Genomic DNA, 22,362 nt, shown 5'->3' on the forward strand with positions numbered 1-22,362 from the left:
AATGATGGCCACATAATAATTCTTCATGGGATTTGGTTCTTGGGTTTTCAACCAATTGGGTTTTGCCATGTAGACACCATATCCATTTCCTAAGGATAGGGTAATCCTTCTTCTCTCTAGAAATTTTAATTTAATGGGTTTTTTCAATTCATTGTGTTATGCTATGAAAAGGGTATATTCGTATGAGGCTCGTGTTAAAAGAATTGAGATCGAGAAGTTGGAAGTTTAGAACGTAGAAGTTATTGGATTCATAGACTGATGTGAAAAACTAATATCAAAAGCTTAGAACTATGGGCTCGTTAGGGTTTATGTAACAGTGGATTTTTGAGTTGGAATGAAATTACTAAGTCAAGATTTTGTTTCTGATTGTAATTTACATAAATAACGATACTATTATACATTGTCACTATGACGTTCGAGTAAAGGAGGGTTACATGAATGAGTTTTGAGTGTAATCTTGATTGTGAGATCCCACATTAGTTGGAAATGGGAACGAAACATTCCTTATAAGGGTGTGGAAACCTCTCCCTAGTAGGTCCATTTTAAAATCATGAGCCTGATGGTGATACTTAACAGGTCAAGGCGGACAATTTCTACTACCGATGTCCTGTTATATTGATAGTATGAAATTAAGGTTAAGCAAAAAAAACTTAAAAGAATTGATGATTACTACCTATATCAACAATGTATAGAATCTTTTTCAATGATTTAATCATAAAAACTTAAAAATTAAGTTTACTTGACGTGTTCAGTGACTTCCTAAATTTTTTTCTAAGAAGCATACGAGGGAGAACGAAGTATCGTGAAAAAACTCGTGGTAATTTATCGGGATATTCTTCACTCTCAGCAACAGTTTAAAATAAGTACGTGATTATGTCGTAGACTCGTAGGAGACGTAGAGAAAGAACATAATATATGTCAATTTGAGCATTCCTCAACTAGCTAAACGTGAATCGTACGAGTATTGTTCTTGTATAAGATTGAATTTGGGGGCCCAAATTTTACCCCCCAACAATTATGGGCTTGAAGTTTCATTTTGGTTTGAGTTCATTCTTGGGCTTCACTTCCTATATCCACTTATTAATTGGTGTTAGGTTTCTCCACATGAAGCCCTTTTTAGGTTCAAAATTTCGAGATTTTATTGAGAATCTTAGAGACGGAATATAAGATGTTGAAGAAAAAAATTATTAGAATAATATTAGGAACTTAAGAAAAAAAAAATAAGAAAATAAGAAAATGTCGGTCAAAGTCAACTAAGGGGTAAAATAGTCATTTTGCCCAACTTTCTAAATTAGGGGTCTTGAGGTACCCTTGGTGACCATTTGTGTAGAAGAGAGAAAAAAAACAAACAAGAAAATGAGAAATAAAGAAGAGAAAGAGGAGTTAGGGTTTGAGCGGAGCAAGAAGAAAGAAGTCTAGATCCGTTCAATCGAGCGATTGGAAGTAGAATCTGACCGAGAGTTCTTCACAAAAAAACTAAGGAAGAAGAACTCTGTCCATGTTCAATATTTTGTTTTGGAAAGAAAAAGACTGTCACGTTTGAGACACGAAGATTTGGTTTGATTCATGAATATTTTTGGTACATTCCTCGCTTCAGAATCTATTGGATTCATTTGGTTCATCTCTTGTATTGGTACATGAATCATCTTAATTCATGTACGAGCATTAGTATTGCAATGTCTATATAAAGATTTTTCTAGTGTTGTTACGAGATGTAAAGTGAGTGTCATTTTGTATTTTTCTTGAGGCAATTGGTTGGAATTTTGTAAGTTAAATGCTATAATGATTGGCTACCACATGTAGATGTAAGAGAATTTCTTGTGAGATCCTACATCGGTTGGGGAGGAGAATGAAACACCCTTTATAAGGGTGTGGAGACCTCTCCCTAGTAGACGTGTTTTAAAAATCTCGAGGGAGAACCTGAAAGGGAAAGCCCAAAAAGGACAATATCTGCTAACGGTAGGCCTGGGCTGTAGCAAATGGTATCAGAACCAGACACCAGCGATGTGCCAACAATGAGGTTGTTCCCCAAAAGGGGTAGACACGAGGTGGTGTGCTATTAAGAACGCTGGCCCCAAAGGGGGTGGATTTGGTGGGGTACCACATTGATTGAAGAAAGGAACGAGCGCCAACAAGGATGCTGGGCCCTGAAGGGGGAGAGGGGGGTGGATTGTGAGATCCCACATCGGTTGGGGAGGAGAACGAAACACCCTTATAAGGGTGTGGAAACCTCTCCCTAGTAGACGCGTTTTAAAATTTTTGAGGGAAAACCCAAAAGAAAATGTCAAAAGACGACAATATCTGCTAGTGGTGGGTCTGAGTTGTTACATTTCTTCTTTATGAACCACGTAAATCATTGTATCTCTTTGTTTATTTATATTTGTAGGTGTGTGAGTGCAATCGATATTGCTTCTGCTTCCGCTACAACACCAAATAGTAGTGAGATTTCTCATACCATTTCCCGGGACTTGTAAACACACAAAAATGTGTCTCTATTTAAATCTTTTATGAATCTTACCTTTAAACTTTAGGACATTGCTTTTAAACACACTTGTACTCCATCTTGTAACTTTTCAATTCGTTTCGACATGCTAGATAAAAGAAAACACAAATACTTTACTCGTAACATTCAAACCTTAAACTTCTCGAAAAATATTCTAGCAGCTCACTTCAAAAATTTTACTTAAGAGACATAGTCAACTAGTAATCTTTGAAAATTTTTTAATCTCCCGAGGTCTCTTCTTCTTCTCGGTTTAAACTGATTACTTCATCCTTACTCTAATAAACAAACTTATTTCTTAGTAGTTGCATCTACTTTAGCGTCCAAAGTTAATTCATCATATTGTTCCAACACAAATGCTCAATGAAAGAAGAAAACATTCAAAGGTAGCTACAAGCGTTTGATATCCCGAACGGTTGAGGAGGAGAATGAAACATCCTTTATAAGGGTGTGGAAACCTCTCCCTAGCATATGCGTTTTAAAAACCTTGAGGGGAAGCCCGAAAGAGAAAGCCCAAAGAGGACAATATTTGTTAGTGGTGGGTTTGGGCCGTTACAAATGGTATCAGAGCTAGACACCGAACGCTATGCCAGTGAGGAGGCTGTCCCCCGAAAGGGGTAGACACGAAGCGGTGTGCCAATAATGACGCTAGGTTCCGAAGGAGGGTAGATTTGGTGGGTGTCCCACATCGATTGGAGAAAGGAACGAGTGCCGACGAGGACGCTGTGCCCTGAAGAGGGGTGGATTGTGAGAATCCCACATTGGTTGGGGAGGAGAACGAAAACCAGAGGACGCTGTGCCCTGAAGAGGGGTGGATTGTGAGAATCCCACATTGGTTGGGGAGGAGAACGAAAACCAGACGAGTCTTTCCTAATAGTGTTGTCTATCGAACAAAGGACAATATCTGCTAGCGGTGGACCTGAACCGTTACAAATGGTACCAGAGCATCTTTTGAAAATTGTCTTTTCTAGTAGTGTCTATCCATCGAACAACAAACTCAGTTAAATCCTATTAAACTTTTGTCGTCAACTTTACAACAACATCAATTTAGGTCATTACATTCAAAGCTACGAAACAGTTTCTTTCGTTCTTTTATTACGAGCCAAGTTTCTTTTACAACTAAAACTTAAAACGTCACGATTCGATACCTTCTTTGACCTACGTTAACGTTTTCCGTTCTCTCGAGCTAACCAAAGAAACCCATCTCAACGCCCAAAGAATTGGTGTAATTAAAGAAGAGAAATAAATACAAAACGATGTTCAAACAAAGTTTTGGAGGCAAATAACACAATAGAATGACAATTTTTGAAGACAAAATAATATTATTAGTACTGATTCAGTTGAGAGAATAAAGAGCCGGAAAAGGTAGGAGTAAAGTAAATATGAGAAATTGTGGGGCATTATTATTGGGAAATTATTTAATTTGTAGGGTCAATAGGGACGTGGATGCAATATTATTATTTTGCATTAAACTGTTGGTTGGGTTCATTCAATCAAACTTCCTTACAGCTTTTGCTATTAACATAAACACAGTTGAATGATTGGGACGTGAAGTTGTTCTTGAAGTTATTACTATACAAAAGTGCATCAAAACTTTTCTAAATTTTCAATTTAGTCCCTGTAATTTTGAAATATATCAATTTAGTCCTTGTAGTTTTTAAAGTATCAAACTCGAGTAATTCTAACGTTTAAATCTAAAATGGTTAAATTCTGAAATTTTCATAATTTTAGGGACCAAATTGATAATTTAATTTATTTTTCGGTAAATCATTTAGTTTTCACTTTTTCTATCTTTAAAAATATATTTTATATTAAAATTAATTTTGGTGAGATCCCACGTTGGTTGGGGAGGAGAACTAAACGTTCTTTGTAAGGGTGTGGAAATCTCTCCGAGCAAACACGTTTTAAAAATCTTGAGGGGAAGCTCGAAAGAGAAAGTGCAAAAAGGACAATATCTGCTAGCGGTGGGCTTGAGCCGTTACAAATTTAGTGGTTTATGATGAAAATCTATACTCGGTAACTTTTCAGTGACTCAATCATAGAAGCTCCAAAGTTAAGCGTGTTTGAATTGGAGTAGTTCTCTCTTAGGTGACGTCCTATGAATTTTTCTTAGAAAGCATGTGAGTGAGGTAAAACATATTAAAAAAAACCCGTGTTAGTTTGTAGGGATTTGCTTCACTCCTAAAAGTGGTTTAAGTCAAATAGGTAACAATATCACGTCGTATAAGAATGTTGGGGCCACCGGGTGCCAAATCCGAATTCCAAATCCAAATCCCGGGCATGAGATGTTACAAATGATATCATAGTGATACCTATACCAACAAGATACCTATTCTTTTTTGGTGGCTCAATGTAGCCGCCCAAGTCCACCGCTAGCAAATATTGTCCGTTTTGACCCGTTACGTATCGTCGTCAGCCTCACAATTTTAAAACGCATCTATTAGGGAGAGATTTCCACACCCTTATAAGTAATGCTTCGTTCCCCTCTTCAACCGATAAATTATAGCAACTAAAAAATTAAGCATACTNTTTTCTATCTTTAAAAATATATTTTATATTAAAATTAATTTTGGTGAGATCCCACGTTGGTTGGGGAGGAGAACTAAACGTTCTTTGTAAGGGTGTGGAAATCTCTCCGAGCAAACACGTTTTAAAAATCTTGAGGGGAAGCTCGAAAGAGAAAGTGCAAAAAGGACAATATCTGCTAGCGGTGGGCTTGAGCCGTTACAAATTTAGTGGTTTATGATGAAAATCTATACTCGGTAACTTTTCAGTGACTCAATCATAGAAGCTCCAAAGTTAAGCGTGTTTGAATTGGAGTAGTTCTCTCTTAGGTGACGTCCTATGAATTTTTCTTAGAAAGCATGTGAGTGAGGTAAAACATATTAAAAAAAACCCGTGTTAGTTTGTAGGGATTTGCTTCACTCCTAAAAGTGGTTTAAGTCAAATAGGTAACAATATCACGTCGTATAAGAATGTTGGGGCCACCGGGTGCCAAATCCGAATTCCAAATCCAAATCCCGGGCATGAGATGTTACAAATGATATCATAGTGATACCTATACCAACAAGATACCTATTCTTTTTTGGTGGCTCAATGTAGCCGCCCAAGTCCACCGCTAGCAAATATTGTCCGTTTTGACCCGTTACGTATCGTCGTCAGCCTCACAATTTTAAAACGCATCTATTAGGGAGAGATTTCCACACCCTTATAAGTAATGCTTCGTTCCCCTCTTCAACCGATAAATTATAGCAACTAAAAAATTAAGCATACTTAGCTCGGAGCAATTCGATTTTAGGCATCCTTCTAAGAATTTTCTTAGAAAGCATGCAAGTGAAGACAAGACATGTTAAAAAAAACATCCTAAGAGTAACATGTGAGTGAGGACAAAACATGCTGAAAGAATTTATGTTGGTTTTTAAGGATAATCTATACTCTCAGAAGTGGTTCGAGAAAACATGCTAGTTCTTGAGGATAATTTATACTCTCAGAATGGGTAACGTGGAAAACCCGAAAACGAAACAAATAAATTAGTTTAGGGTTTTGAAAATTGCATTTTAGTAAGACAAAATTAAAAGAAAAAAAGGAGCAATAAATTCATTTATGATATTCACATGGCATTAAAAATCATACTTGTTAATTTGTTCCCCTCATCTTTAATATAAACAACTAGTTGAGGCAAAGTTTGAAAGAGGTTAAAGAAAGTTGAGGAACTCACTTCATCAAATCATAAAACAATAATGTTTCTCTTTCCTTTATTTTGTTGTTGATATAATGAGTATCGAGATTCTAGGGCAAAATAAGCCGAAAGGGAACTCGAAATTACTACGAGTAACATTCGAAGAAGACGACAAGCCTAAGTTATAAAGAAAGTGATAGGCGAAACGAATAGGAAACAGCTCATTCAGGGACGAATTCATGTTGACACGAAAGGATCAAACCACATAAGAGGAAGATATGCAATTTGGGGCCAACCCTACGACCAGTCTCTCACGAGGGTACACGTCATGCATGCCCCAGACTGGGGTATTCTAGTTCAATCCCGTTTGATTCATCTTTAACCTAATTTGTAGGGGAAGCGTAAAAATATTGAAAATGGGTTCTCATAAATACATATTTTAAACCGATCGAAGGTACCTAAACCTTATTACACTCAAATTCTTGGTGATAACTTAAAAGCATCCCAGCTAGTGTGAAAAGTACCACACCCGTATATAAATTTTGTTCTTTCTTTTACAAACCATGTTCTTCCCATTTCAACGAATGTGATCGTTGTTATCGTGTGAAGGTCATGTGCTATCCCTGTCTGAATTTTGACAACAATAGTTAGTCTTGTTTATGGGGAAGAAAAAGCTTGCTCGTGAAATCTGCACATTAAATTTAAATATGAACAAAATCAAAGAAAATAGATATAGAAATATGAGCAAGATTAGATGTGGAGAAACTATTCAAAGGCACCGAACACTTGTCGATAGAGATTGTGATAAGAAATCAATTCCAGGAAAAGCTATAAGATCAAATGATAAAGAATCACTGCAAGGAAAGTAAGATTCAAATTACCTTGTTGATCAACTATCTCACGTCAAGAACACTTGTTTGAGATTCGAATACTCTAAAAGCAAGATCGATCATGTCTAACTTTAATGATTTTAAACATACAATCTAAACTATATAGAATTGTAAAGAAACTTTGTCATTGGCTAAAGGAAAAAGTAAGAACGCTTAGCCCTCCAAGGAAAAGTAAAATTTGAATGATCTCGTTAATCGAATATCTCAAGGCAAGAACACTTGATTGAGATTCGAATCACTCCACAAGTAAGGTCGATCATGTCAAGCTTAAATGATTCTAAACATGCAATCTAAACTACGTAGAATTGCAAAGAAACTTAACTCTTAGCTAAAGAAAAGCACAAACATAACATATATAACTTTATATAGCCTCAAAATAAAATCTCTTAACGGTGATCATTAAATGTACTCCCTAACAATATCAGACAACTAATCACTCGAATATCGTAAGATAAAGACATGAAAAGAGAAAAAGAAGATTAAAAATTTGGTCCAAATTATTAATTTCATGTTTACTCTAAGGTCTTTTTCAAAATAATAATTAAAGATAAGACTATTGCTCATATTTATTCACTAAAATACTTCATTTCATTTTCTTAAATTTTATAATTGTATGCTTTTTCATGTTGCATTTCATTCATTATTTCATCTAATATAATTATGATTTTATTATAACATTGATGGCATCGAATGATCGAATGAGAATAACAGGTCAAGACCTTGCAATCCCGACGCATCTCACTCTTAAATTATTTCTAAGAGTGAGTGTTGACCTCATAAACCTTCACCGGTCTTTCAAGCATATTTTGTCCTTACATATTTTCTAGACAAATTTTAGTCAAGTACGCTTAACTTTTGAGTTCATATGATTGAGCACTGAAAAGGAAGATAACTTTAATTTTTTTTTAGCTTTTCTTAACAATGCTTGCATATCTTCGGTCGTTCAACTTGCAATGCAATCACGTGTGCAACTTTGCATTGAACGAACGTTTCCTCCAACAATCTCTCCTCCTCACTCTCAGTTGCTTGAGGAGCTAACGATTGCAACAATGACTACTCCTTCATGACAACCTACACAGATCAACGATGACTACTCATCGGATCGCGCTCATTTGAATGTGGTCTGGTTCATTTATGTATCCCTTTGCTCGGGTGTCACATGCCCATCAACTTCCACCTTGGTCATCAAAGAATGTCAATTTTTGAGAAATTTACAGATAGAACTAGAAATTTCCTCTCTTGGAGGACCGTTTTTTCTCCTCTAAATTTCTACTAAACAAGTATTACGCTATACCCATAAACTTTGTAGTTTGTCAAAAAAAATACCCTTAAACGTATAGAAAAGTCGAAAAAATACCCTAAAACTTAAGCTCGTGTTTTATTATTCGCTCACGAATAAGGGTCTGACTTGAAAAATGTTAAAAGATTAGGGACTAAATAGAAAAAGTATACTCCAAACACGAACAACATTACTAAATTAATCGAGCATAAAAAGTTTATAGGTAGGAATGGTTGAAATGGGGCGTCCCATAATAATAGAGCTCCCCTAAACCCTAGCTACCAAATTCAATGCAATCACATGTCACTTAACACTTTTTTTTCTCCATCTCTTTCAAGCTGTAATTGCTGGCTTTCATCAATGGACAATCTTATCTCCTTTGCCTTTCATCTCTAAAAAGGACCAAAAAAAAAGAAGAAAAAATTTGGTAGTTAACAATGAATTTATGATATAATCTAAAAAATGAAGAAATTATTGGATCCATAAGAGAGAATCTTTATTATGGCACAATAATTTTCTTTTAAACTTTCATTTTTAGGGAATTATTTGCAAAGAGTAGTTGCTCGGTTTTCTTTTTCGAGTAATTTGACTCGTGTAGTCGACTGTAAGGATCCTCTATATGAGAATCCCACATTGGTTAGGGAGGAGAACGAAACACCCTTTATAAGGGTGGAAATTTTTCATTAGTAGACGCGTTTTAAAATCTTGAGGGGAAGCCCGAAAGGGAAAGCTCAAAGAGGACAATATCTGCCAGCGTAGGCTTGGGTCGTTACAAGTGGTATTCGAGCCAGACACCAAACTATGTGTCAGAGAGGAGGTTGTTCCCCGAAGGGGGTAGACACGAGACAGTGTGTCAGTAAGGACGCTGGACTCCGAAAGGGAGGGATTTGGTGGGGTCCCACATCGATTGGAGAAAGGAACGAGTGCTAGCGAGGACGCTGGGCCCTGAAGGAGGGTGAATTGTGAGAATTCCACATTAGTTGGGGACCCTTTATAAGTGTGTGTTTTAGCAGACGCGTTTTAAAAGCCTTGAGAGAAAGTCTAAAAGGATAAGTATCATATAATCCGATAGCGTGACGAGATACATACATAAGGTTTATGTAAAATATTTCTCTCTATTTACTTTTGTATTTAAGAGCCTTCTTAAGTTGGTAGGGTAATAAAATACATATGAATAATTAATTCTCTTACCAACTAATTTTATTTTAAAATTTTAATCTCTTTGAAAAACATATATTTATTTTAAATATTTCTAAAATTATATATGAGTAATGGAAACAAAAAGTTTCTTTTTTTTTTTTTACCTCATTTCATGTAATATACAATTTTATTTTAATTTATTAAAGACAAACTAAAAACATGTTTGTTATGTTTTGTGTTCTTTACTCCCTAAAATGGAAAATTATTATTTGTTTAATGAAACATTTTGGGAAATAATTTAATGAATAATTACATGAATGGCAAAGAAGATAAAATTAGGATTTTAAAGAATAAATCTAAAAGAAATTGGAACCCGATTTGATAAAATGAGAAATACATGAATGAACTGAAATTACTCTTGAATGAGAGTGATTTTAGGGGTATATGGTTAAGAAATGTTTATAAAAATTGATAATTACGATCTATACGAACAAGATGTACTTTCATTCCCGATTGCTCAATTAGTAGAACCCCAAAGTTAAATAAGCTTAGTTTTGAGTAACTTTGAAATATGTGAGCGAAGACAAACCATGCGGAAAGAACTTGTGCTGGTCTGTGGGAATATGCTTCTGTGAGATCCCACATCGGTTGAAGAGAGGACGAAACATTCTTTTTAAGAGTGTGGAAACCTCTCCCTAATAGACGCGTTTTAAAAACCTCGAGGGGAAGCTTGAAATAGAAAGCCCAAAGAGAACAATATCTACTAGCGATGGGATTCGGGCGTTACAAATGGTATCGGAGCCAGACACTCGGCGATTTGCCAGCGAGGAGGCTTTGCCTAGAAGGGGGGTGGACACGAGGCAATGTACCAACAAGGACGCTGGACCCCTAAGGGGGGTGGATTGTGAGATCCCGCACTAATTGGAGAGAGGAGTGAGTGCTAGCAAGGTCACTGGGTCCCTTCGTCCCAAAGGGGATGGACACGAGACGGTGTACCAACAAGGGCGCTGGAACCCGAAAGGGGGTGGATTGTGAGATCCGGCACTAATTGGAGAGAGGAGCGAGTGTCAGCGAGGACACTGGGCGCCGAAGGGGTGGATTGTGAGATCCCACATCGATTAGAGAGGGGGAACAAATGTTAACGAGGATGCTGAGCCTCGAAGGGGGTGGATTGTGAGATCCTACATCGGTTAGAGAGGGGAATGAAACATTTTTTTTATAAGGGTGTCGAAAGCTATCCCTAGCATACACGTTTTAAAAACTTTATGGGAAAACCCGAAAAGAAAAGTCCAAGAGGATAATATCTACGAGCGGTGGACTTAGAGTGTTACAACTTTACTCTCAGAACTATTTCGAGACAAGTAGGTAACGTGACCATGTCAAAAATTTAGAGTAATACGTAGAAAGCTTCACGTGCATTGCAATATTACTCGGGTGGTCCGAATCCAACCTCCACCCATTCTATGGCAGCTTAGAAACAGACCATTGATATTACAGCAAAGCAAGATATTGAATGTATTACCAAATCCCTATAAATAAAGAGCCATTCCCACTATTCCACAAAGCACATTGCAAGCTTCATTTTTTAAGCTCTTTCTTTGATTCCCCAATGGAGAGTCCTTCAACTTTAGGTCTCATTTTGTTGCTTATTGGTAGCTTGGTTTGTCAAGCACAAGCTAGAGCTTTTTTCGTGTTCGGTGACTCTTTGGTCGACAACGGAAACAATGACTACTTGCTCACCACGGCACGAGCCGATAACTACCCGTATGGTATCGACTACCCGACTCGTCGACCCACCGGACGTTTCTCCAATGGCTACAACATACCTGATCTCATCAGTTAGTTGTTTTTCCTTTGCTGTTTTTTTTTGGAATGAAGTCAAAATAAATGGTTATTTAATGTGTTTGTGTTTATAGGTCAAGCCATTGGGTCTCAATCTACTTTGCCTTATTTGAGCCCTCAACTTAGGGGTCAAAACCTTTTGGTTGGTGCCAATTTTGCTTCTGCTGGCATTGGAATCCTCAATGACACCGGAATTCAGTTTGTAAGTTCAATATTTTGAGCCCGAACTTTATTGATTTGACGATTTGTGTCACGATTAGCCTAACAACAAAGACGTTTTTGACCAATAATTCAACCGACATTCAAAACAGTCTGTAAAGGACTACTAGATTTCAACGATTGATTTCTGTAACAGTTCAAAACTCACTGTTAGCAGATATTGTCCTCTTTTGATTTTCCGTTTCGAGTTTCCTTCAAGGTTTTTAAAATGTGTTTGCTAGGGAGAGTCACTACTAATAGATATTGTCTTTTTGGGTTTTCCCTTTCGAGTTTCCTTTCAAGATTTTTTGAACGAGTTTGTAAGGAGTTTCATTGCTAACAAATATTGTCTTTTTTGGGTTTTTCCTTTCGAGTTTCCCTTCCAGGTTTTTAAAATGTGCCTGTTAGGGAGAGCACTACTAACAGATATTGTCTAAAACGTGTCTGTTAGGGAGAGTCTTCCACGCCCTTATAAAGAATGCTTCGTTCTCCTCCTCAACCGTTGTGGAACTTCACAATCCACCCCTCTTCGGAGTCCAGGGTTCTCTCTGGCACTCGTTCCCTTCTCCAATAGATGTGGAACCCTTCAATCCACCCCCCTTCGGGGATTAGCCTCGTCGCTAACATATAGCCCAGTCTAGCTTTGATACCATTTGTAACCGCACAAGTCCACCACTAGCACATATTGTCCTCTTTACCCTTTCTATCAAAAATTTTAAAATGTGTCTTTTAGGAATTTACAAATCTTTATAAAGAATGCTTCATTCTCCTCCTCAACGGACTTGGAGTCTCACAATTTTTAACCTAAATTTCATTGATTTCAACGATTAGTGTCACGATTAGCCTAACACCAAACACGTTTTGAGAGATATAACAAAGCAACCAACATTCAAAACGGTCGATAACCGACCCAAAGAACCTCGAGATTGATGTCGTGTTTGTTTGTGCAGTTGAACATAATAAGAATCACGCAACAATTGGAGTATTTCAGGCAATACCAAGCAAGAGTGAGCGCACTAATAGGAGAAGAAGAAGCAAGGAGGCTTGTTAATGGCGCATTGATTCTCATAACATTGGGAGGCAATGACTTTGTAAACAACTATTATTTGGTGCCAATGTCAGCTCGTTCACGCCAGTTTGCTCTTCCTGATTATGTTGTCTATATCATCTCTGAGTATCGCAAAATCTTAGCGGTAAAACCTCTAATTTCTCTCTCTTATTTATGAATTTTAACTAATAAAGTTTCAAACTTTGCATAAAATAATGAAATTTTAACCAAAAAAATTAATGGGTGAGTTTGGTGATAGCATTAATACTCCAAGTTATGAAGAACAGATGCAAATTGTACGACTTGCTTGGTTGGTGTCTCGAATTAATACTCCAAGTTGTTTTTATGGCTTTTCCATTAATGTCTTTACCTGATTTGTGGACATCAAATTATGGACAACCCTCAACTCATAAATGCTTTTAAAGTTTTGTCAAGAAAAGAACCAATGGTTTGGTTGAACGATTTTTGTCGGGTGGAGATTTGAAACATTGTGAGATCTCACGTCAGGTCGAGAGAAAAATGGAACATTCTTTATAAAGGTGTGGAAACGAGGACCCTGAGCCTCTAAGGGGGTGGACTGTGAGATGTCATATCGTTAGAGAGGGGAACAAAACATTTCTTATAAGGGTGTGGAAACGAGAACCCTGAGCTCTCGAGGGGTGGTTTGTGAGATCTCACATCGTTAGAGAGGGGAACAAAACATTTCTTATAAGGGTGTGGAAACGAGAACCCTGAGCTCTCAAGGGGTGGTTTGTGAGATCTCACATCGTTAGAGAGGGGAACAAAACATTTCTTATAAGGATGTGGAAACGAGAACCCTGAACCTCCAACGGTGTGGATTGTGAGATCTCACATCGGTTGGAGAGGAGAACGAAATATTCCTTATAAGGGTGTGGAAACGAGAACCCTGAGCCTCAAAAGGGTGGATTGCGAGATCACACATCGGTTGGAGAGGGGAATGAAACATTCCTTATAAGGATGTGGAAATGAGAACCCTGAGCACCCAAGGGTGTGGATTGTGAGATCTCACATTAGTTGAAGAGAGGAACGAAATATTTCTTATTATGGTGTGGAAACCTTTCCTTAGTAAACGTTTTTAAAACCGTGAGACTGATAGGGATACGTAATGAGTTTTTCGTTCTTTGAAGTTTTTTTTCTCTCTTCTCTCGACTTTTCTACCCATATGAGAATAATCAGTGTTGATAGGTTTTTTAACGTTGAAAATTCAAATTTTCGTTCGTATTGAAAATAAATTGAACTTTTTTTTTCGACCATGTAGGATGCGGGATTGAAACTTTAAGACAGATATACAATGTCTTAGCCAGTTGTCCTAGGGTTAATTATATAGTTGACTAGTCTTTGTTGCTAACATGATACATTCTTTATGTCATTTATGTTACAAGCTAGTAGTCTAGCTAGCTAGACACATGTAGAATGAATAATTCTATTTCTTAAATTTAGATGCTTAAATATGAAATTTGAAAACTTTAGATTAAAATAGAATGTTTTAATGTTTAAAGACTAACGAGTTTAGATCGTTAAACCGTTATAGTCGTGTTTGACAGATCTTGACTTGAAAAAGCGCAAAATGAGTCTCTATGTTGTATCTAATCGTGTCTAATCGTTTTCTAATCCATAAAAAGTATCTGAGAGTTTAAAATCTATTGTACGCTCTTTAAAATTCAAGAACATAGGTCATTAAAACTCATATTGCATTCTACATCCCGACCTCAACAGTGAGATTCTACATTCGTTGGAGAGAGTAACGAAACATTCTATAAGGGTGTGGAAATCTCTCCCTAACAGACAAGTTTTAAAAACTCGAGCAGTGAGCTTGAGCTGTTACATCAACCCTAATCTATTTTAAATGAGTATGCAGAGGCTATACGAGTTGGGAGCTCGACGGGTGTTGGTGACGGGAACCGGGCCACTAGGGTGTGTGCCGGCGGAGTTGGCTATGAGGAGCAGAAATGGTGAGTGCTCAGTGGAGCTGCAACGAGCAGCAGGCCTGTTCAATCCACAGCTGGTTCAAATTATCAACTCACTCAACGCTGAAATTGGGTCCGAGGTCTTTATTGCTGTCAATACTCAAATGATGCACATGGATTTTGTCTCTAACCCTCAAGCCTATGGTATACCAACTCTCTCCCTCTCTTGTTCTTCACTTCACTTTCGTTTTGGTTTATGAACTTTCGTTAGCGTGTGTTTATAACCTAGCCCATGAGTCGATTATATTGCTATCTAAACGACATGTTTTGATCTTTAAACGTTGAATTGATAGAATTAGGTTCTAAATTCGAGATATTATATAGAATAACCGTCAATAAAATCGAACCCTATTGGTGAGTTGAGCTTATTGTTGTGTTTCGTATAGAATCTATGTCCTAGATGCATAAAAAAAACATGATTTTCGTTGAGCGTATATAATAAAGTAGAGTGAAAGGGTCCGCCTCGAAATCAAAGGTACTAAGAGCTGAGTCCTCTAAACCGCAAGAGATAGTTGCCTATCATAAGGTTCACCAACTTCACTTGCCTCAATGGGAGGCTCGCTCCAAGGTTCAGATCACTTATTTAAGTGTCCAAGCCCATTATTAGCGGATATTGTCCCATTTGAGCTTTCCCTTTTGGGCTTCCCCTCAAAGTATCTTTCCCTTTCGTGTTTCCCCTCAAAGTTTTTAAAACGTGTATGCTAGGGAGAGGTTTCCACACTCTTATAAAGGATGTTTCGTTCTCCTCTTCAACCGATGTAGGATCTCACAATCCACTCCCCTTCAGGGTCCAGAGTCCTTGTTGGCACTCGTTCCCTTCTCCAATCGACGTGGGACACCAAAATCCACCCCCTTTCGGGATCCAGCGTTCTTGCTGGCACACAGCCTCGTGTCCACCTCTTTCGGGGCTCAGACTCTTTGCTGTCACATCGTCCAGTGTCTAGCTCTAACACCATTTGTAACGGTCCAAGCACTACCGCTAGCAAATATTGTCCTTTTTAGGCTTTCCCTTTCAGGTTTCCCCTCAAGGTTTTTAAAAAGCGTATACCAGGAAAAGGTTTCCACACCCTTATAAAGGGTGTTTCGTTCTCTTCCCCAATCGATGTAAGCTAAATTTGAGCTAAAAAATCATTCACAGGTCAAACTTGCAATTTGAGTAAATTTCATAATTTCTTGAGAACTGCACTCGAGACGAGAATATCATTTTCGTAACCCGTAATTTGTTTTCGATGATAGGGTTTGTAACTTCAAAGGTGGCTTGCTGTGGGCAAGGGCCATACAATGGGATAGGACTATGCACTCCAGCCTCCAACTTGTGCCCTAACAGAGACCTCTATGCATTTTGGGATCCATTCCATCCATCAGAGAGAGCCAATAGACTCATTGTGCAGCAAATCCTGACAGGCACTCAGGAGTATATGCACCCAATGAACCTCAGCACCATTTTGGCTATGGACTCAAGGACCTGATGGCTCCAGTTACCCTGCTGTTTGGATGTTGCCACATGCCTGTTCTTATCCAAAATTATATATACCTTTATTGGAGTGGAGCTGTCCATGATTTGATTTATCATATTGGCTATTTTTTTTTTCTAAGTGTTGAGCTGAAATTTTCATTTTGTTCTTGGTGTTGATGTGATGTGGGTGAGCCTACTTAGTTGATTGTTTAGTGGGAAAGATTATTATTATTGATTTATCACATTTTCTTGGTTAATTGTCGAAGTTAGCTATGGTTCGAGATTAGAATTTGAAAGCTGAATTCAGTATGACGAACAAATTACTATGTCTAAGATTGTGTTCAAAGCACCTGAATCTTTCATTTCAAACTCGTTACTCAACTCCCTCTTGAGTTCATAGATTTTAGGAGAATTGTTAGACACGGGAATCATATCATCTATGTACCTTACAGAATTCCAACGAACGTAAGCATTATATGAGTTCTTAAGAAACTTCGGTTTAAAATAAAGGTATCGGACTGAGCCATATCCTCCTTTAGTCTTTAGTCTGATTCGAACTCTACAAATTCTTTTGTTTTGGCTTGTTGAATGTTTGATGGAACGTTGTTACAACTTGAGCCATGCAACAATGAGACCCCTCTTGATCTTTGTCGAATATGCATGACGGTCCCTCATAATACACTCGAGGGTGAGAAGGTGGTTCAAAATTAGGGTTGGATCAAATTGCTTAAAAGGAAACTCAAACAAGTAAAAAGAAGGGAGGAGAGAGCCTTTTGATAACTCGACCTCACCTGAACTATAGGACTTGGGTTGAATCGAGTAGATTTGGTTCGGGTTTTAGGTTCATTGGACAAAATTTAAGTCGGATAAAATATCTTAAAACATCGATAGCAGGATTTGAACCTACGCAAGCAAAAAGCTTAACAAATTTCGAGTATGTCTCCTTAACCACTCGAACATATCGACGCTTATAAAATGATGACATGATTTGATTAAACGATATACGACAAACAAATTCAAATGTCTAACCTCTCGGTTGAAAATATGCCCATCTTAACTAATTAAGTTATGTTGGGCCTTAAAATTTTAATATTAATATTTTTTTTACCGTTTTTAATAAGAATCTAGATAGTAAATCAACTCGTTGATAGCACGGTCAAAACCAATCGATTTCAAGTCTGTCCCCTTAACCATTCAGTCATATCGACATTGATATTTGTTAATTTTAGATAAAGGTTAGATTGAGTCCAAAAAATGTCACAACTCGACCCAACCTATGAACACCACAATAAAATACCATCGCCTAAAATAAATACATTAAAATGCTAATCTTACTAGAAGAAGATAGTGCCGGAAGCGTTAAGACCTAAAAATTCATAACGTTGATCAATGATTGCACCTTAACAAATTGCATTAAAGCACGGGAAATATTAACTAACGAAGTCATAAGAAAAGTATTTAATGATAATATCTTAAAATTTAAATACTTTTCCACGGCCACGTACATATGTTTAGACTAAACATTCAAAATGGGATAATAAGGTCAACGGTAACATTCAAGTAAATGAGAAATATATAAATGAAGTGAAATCAGACCGTGATCCTGAAGGTATGAAATTATGGTCAACAAAGGTTTAAGAAAATTCAAATTTCTTACATCGGGCGAAGACAAAACGTCTTTTTACAGCCCAAGTCCACCGCTAGCAAATATTGTCTTCTTTGAACTTTCTCTTTCGAGTTTTCTCTCAAGGTTTTCAAAACGCGTCTGCTAGGGAAAGGTATTTATACTCTTATAAGGAATGTTTCGTTTTCTCCTCCAACCGATGTGGGATCTCACATAAGTAGTTCAAGACAAATATGTAACCCGATCATGTTGAATGCCGAAACTATCAAAAGTCAAATTCTAAATCCCGATATGAATCCCGAACATGTAACATTCTAGTATAGAAACGAGAATTAAAATAATAAAAGAAAATGAAAATTGAAGACGCGGGTTACAAGCTGGTTGAAGAAGTTTCCATGCAAATCCCTTAGTTTCCACTTCCAGCTGCGTCTCACCACAACGGTCGGTGTCTTTCTTTCTTCCACTATTACCCTTTTCAAATTAAAAAAAATAAAAAAAAAATAAAATATATATATATATCAACCGTCACAATTACGGTTTTTAGACAGCGAATTCGACGATTGTGCAACACTCACTCTCAGCACTGAGTGAGTCAAGCCTACTTCGAGTCACGTTGCCTATGGTGGGGCAACGTGAATATAAACCTCGGGTCTTGATTTCAAGAGAAGATTTTAAAAAACGGGGAGAGAGGTTTTGGAAGAAGAGTTTTGAAAGTAAGAGAGAGCGGCAACAACCGCTTAAATAGTATATAACTTAGTTTTCTTTTAAATAGGCTCGAGAATAAAGGTTTGGATGTCAACAAGCGTCGATTATTGAATTCACTCGACCGAATTGATAGTACCCCTTTCTATTAAATTTTAAACAGATAATTAATTTTAATTTATTGGGTTATCGATCATTTATTAATATTTAGTTACAATTGGTTTATAATAGTATTTTTATTTATATATTGATAATAGTAATAAACATAATATCAAACAAAATCCAATCAAATAATTATAATACGAAAAAAAAAAAAAAGAATTAATTAATTAATTCATATATTTCTTTTACTTCCGATAATATAACGACTTACCCAATTCAATTGTGCTCGTTAGTTTCCTAATAAAAATTTTAGAAGAACGTCGAACAAAAAATTGCTCTAAACAAACCACGAGAAAGAATAATAATTTTAAAAAATATATATATATATATTTAGTTTTTATAAAATTTTAATTTTAAGATATTTAGTATATATGAAGAAAATAAATATAAATATTAAAGAAAAAGAAAATGGTGACGTGGCAAAGGAAATGATTTTTGGCAGACGTGGCACCCAATAAAATCCAGTGGGGAGGAGAGTCGACTCCTTCCCTCATTCACCGCAAATTCCGTCCAATTCTTTGTTCTTTCGCCCACTGCCCCTTGCTTTTCCGTTTTCAGAATCACTTCAAGAACCGAATATACCCAATTTCATAACCCCCCATGTGGAAGATTCATCGCAATTTCGAAACGGGGTTCATTCGATCGACCAAATAAGGAAAGATTGAAAGAACCCACCTCCGATTTTCTTCGATTTTAGTTTCATTCCTCCTGCATTTGCGGTTCACGCCGGCGGCTATGGCCGACAAGGAGTCCTTGGAACTCCTCAAGAAAGATATCAAAGAGTTACTCCAAAGAATCGTTGATCAAGATGATTTTGAATGCTCAATCGCTGATGAGGCTATCGAGAAATTGAATTCTTTGAAACTCACCAAAATGGCCGCCGCCGCCGCCGCCGCCGCCGCTGCTGCTGCTGCTGCTGCTCCGGTGGAATCTGGTGGGGATAGTGGCCGTAAGGCTCTGGTTATGCCGGATGAGTTCCGGTGCCCGATTTCTGGGGAGCTTATGGAAGACCCTGTTCTGTTGAAAACTGGTCAGGTTAGAGGGTTTCTCTTGAAATCTTTTGGGTTTGATTCTGTTTTCTTCGTTTTTCTTGTGATTGATCTGTTTTTTTGGAGTTTTTGTGGATTAAGATTGTGTTGCTGTGAAGAATTTGTCTCTGTGGGCTCTGTTTCGTTTGTTTTCTATGATTTCTGTGGCCTCTGATTATGATTCATTGCTCCAATGGCATTGCCCTTTTCCTTTCTTGATGTCTATTATGGTTCATGATTCATTGCTCGTATTACTTGGAGGAAGTCCGGCTAATTTAGGGAATGATCATGATGAGTTGATAAGTAAGAAATCATCTCCATTGGTACGACACGATGCCTTTTGGGTAAGCCCAAAGCAAAGCCACGAGAGCTTATACTCAAAATGGACAATATCATACCGTTGTGGAGAGATGTGATTTCTATCATGGTATCAGAGTCTTGCTCTTAACTTAGCCATGTTAATAGAATCCTTGAAGGTCGAACAAAGAAGTTGTGAGCCTTAAAGGTGTAGTCAAAAAGTGTCGAACAAAGGGTGTACTTTGTTCGAGAGCTCTAGAGAAAGGAGTTGAGCCTCGATTAAGAGGAGGCTGTTCGAGAGCTCCATAAGCCTCAAGGGAGGCTTATAGTGTACTTTGTTCGAGGGGAAGATTGTTGGGAGTGAGTTCCACATTGGCTAATTTAGGGAATAATCATGGGTTTATAAGTAAGGAATACATCTCTATTGGTACGAGGTCTTTTGGGGAAGCCCAAAGCAAAGCCACAAGAGCTTATGCTCTAAGTAGACAATATCATACCATTGTGGAGAGTCGGGATTTCTTACATGGTGTTAGAGCCATGCCCTTAACTTAGTAATGTCAATAGAATCATCAAATGTCGAACAAAGAAGTTGTGAGCCTCGAAGGTGTAGTAAAAAAGTGACTAAAAGTGTCAAACAAAGGATGCACTTTGTTCGAGGGCTCTAGAGAAAGGAGTTGAGCCTCGATTAAGGGGAGGCTGTTCGAGAGCTCCATAAGCCTCAGGGGAGGCTGTTCGAGAGCTCCATAAGCCTCAGGGGAGGCTTATAGTCGAGGGGAGGACTGTTGAGGATTGTTGGGTGGGAGTCTTACATTGGCTAATTTAGGGAATGATCATGGGTTTATAAGTAAGGAATACATCTCCATTGGTACGAGGCCACGAGAACTTATGCTCTAAGTGGACAATATCATACCATTGTGGAGAGTCGGGATTCCTAACATGGTATTAGAGTCATGCCCTTAACTTAGTCGTGTCAATAGAATCCTCGAATGTCGAACAAAGAAGTTATGAGCCTCGAAAGTGTAGTCAAAAGTGACTCGAGTGTCGATTATGCAATGCATTGCTCATATTTCTTTCTTGATGTCTATTATGCAACTCATAAGAAGATTTCTCTGTGGATAGTGTTAGTATGTTTGTGATTGTTCTTATTGTTCTTGAAACATGGTTGTGAATTGCAGACATATGATCGGCCCTTCATCAATAAATGGTTCAATAAAGGGCACAATACATGTCCTCGGACCAACGAAGTCCTTCACGACATGACGCTTACTCCGAATCGTAGTCTTCGGTCGATGATTTTGAAATGGTGCATAGATAACAAATTGGAGCTTCCAAAGCTTACTTATGAGGAAACAGTGGCACATGCCACTGAATCCCATTTGGATGAATTGCTTAACCAGTTGTTGTCTTCATCCCTTTCGGATCAAAAGCTAGCTGCAAAGGAGTTGAGACAGATAGCGAAATGGAACCATGAGTTTCGATCCCTTTTCGCGAAGCTCCCGGATTCGATCGAGAGACTATTGCATCCTATCTCGGTAGACCACGTTAATCTCCATCCTGATCTTCAAGAGGATTTGATTACCACTGTTCTTAATATCTCACTTAGTGGCGATAACAAGAAACGTCTCGTCGAGAACCAGTTGGTCCTCTCGTTGCTGATCCAATCCTTACAATACGGAAGTAGCGAGGCGAAGGCGAATGCAGCTGCAGCTATTTTCTCGCTATCTTTATATCAGGAGAATAAGATCGCCATTGGTAACGCGGGAGCTATCAAACATCTGGTTGGACTTTTAGACGAAGGCCATCCGGTAGTAATGAGAGATGCAGCTTCAGCAATTTTCACTCTCTGTACCGCAAGCGCGAACAAAGAGAAGGCAGTTTCGAGCGGAGTAGTTGTCTCCGTTCTTCGAAACATCACCGAAGGTGTATTGGTCGACGAGTTGGTTTCAGTACTTGCTCTTCTTTCGAACAATATGAAGGCTATCAGCATAATGTGCAAGCTGAACGCAGTGTCGTGTATGTTGAGAGTGATAAGGGAATCTACGTCCCAAGGCGTGAAAGAAAACTGCATATCGATACTGGACACGATCTCCTCGACTTATCGAAGCAAATTGAAGGAGATTCAGGAGGACGAGAATGCAAATGGTATGATCTCGAAACTTTCCCGAAACGGGAATTCGAGAGCAAAGAGGAAGGCTACGAGCGTACTCGAAAAGCTGCAAAGAGCTGGTTCAATTACTCACACTGCATAGTGAAAATAGGTCAGATTCTTTTACTTCAATTAACCTGTGTATAGATATAGATATACAAAAAAGTTGCACATATTACACAAAGAAATAGGAAAGTTTTGGTCCAAAACATAGTGATGAACTACAAATACTTCCATCTTTTTTTTGCTAATCATGAAGGAATATGAATGAATTGCTTATTGCTGATGTTTTTGGTTCGACCCTAGCGATGAATGAGACGAGACTTACGTGGGTTCGGTTAGTTTTCGAAAACGCCAAGGGTTAAAATGAAAATTTTGAAACT

General features: G+C 37.8%; 2 protein-coding genes across 2 annotated transcripts; both read left to right on the forward strand.

Moving 5' to 3' along the window:
• The first annotated feature begins 11,054 nt into the window (after positions 1-11,054).
• Positions 11,055-16,353, forward strand: LOC111798061 (GDSL esterase/lipase At5g33370-like). Its single transcript, XM_023681015.1, has 5 exons — positions 11,055-11,326; positions 11,405-11,532; positions 12,479-12,721; positions 14,456-14,708; positions 15,801-16,353. Exons 1-5 carry the CDS (start codon positions 11,098-11,100, stop codon positions 16,031-16,033), a joined length of 1,086 nt encoding a protein of 361 aa, XP_023536783.1. The 5' UTR covers positions 11,055-11,097; the 3' UTR covers positions 16,034-16,353.
• A 2,665-nt stretch (positions 16,354-19,018) lies between these two features.
• On the forward strand, positions 19,019-22,263 carry LOC111799007 (U-box domain-containing protein 9-like). Its single transcript, XM_023682382.1, has 2 exons — positions 19,019-19,543; positions 21,009-22,263. The coding sequence occupies exons 1-2, from the start codon at positions 19,244-19,246 to the stop codon at positions 22,080-22,082; spliced, it is 1,374 nt and encodes a 457-aa protein (XP_023538150.1). The 5' UTR covers positions 19,019-19,243; the 3' UTR covers positions 22,083-22,263.
• Positions 22,264-22,362: the final 99 nt, after the last annotated feature.

The sequence above is a fragment of the Cucurbita pepo genome, chromosome LG07 (genome assembly GCF_002806865.2).
Source record: "Cucurbita pepo subsp. pepo cultivar mu-cu-16 chromosome LG07, ASM280686v2, whole genome shotgun sequence".
Lineage (NCBI taxonomy): Eukaryota > Viridiplantae > Streptophyta > Magnoliopsida > Cucurbitales > Cucurbitaceae > Cucurbita > Cucurbita pepo.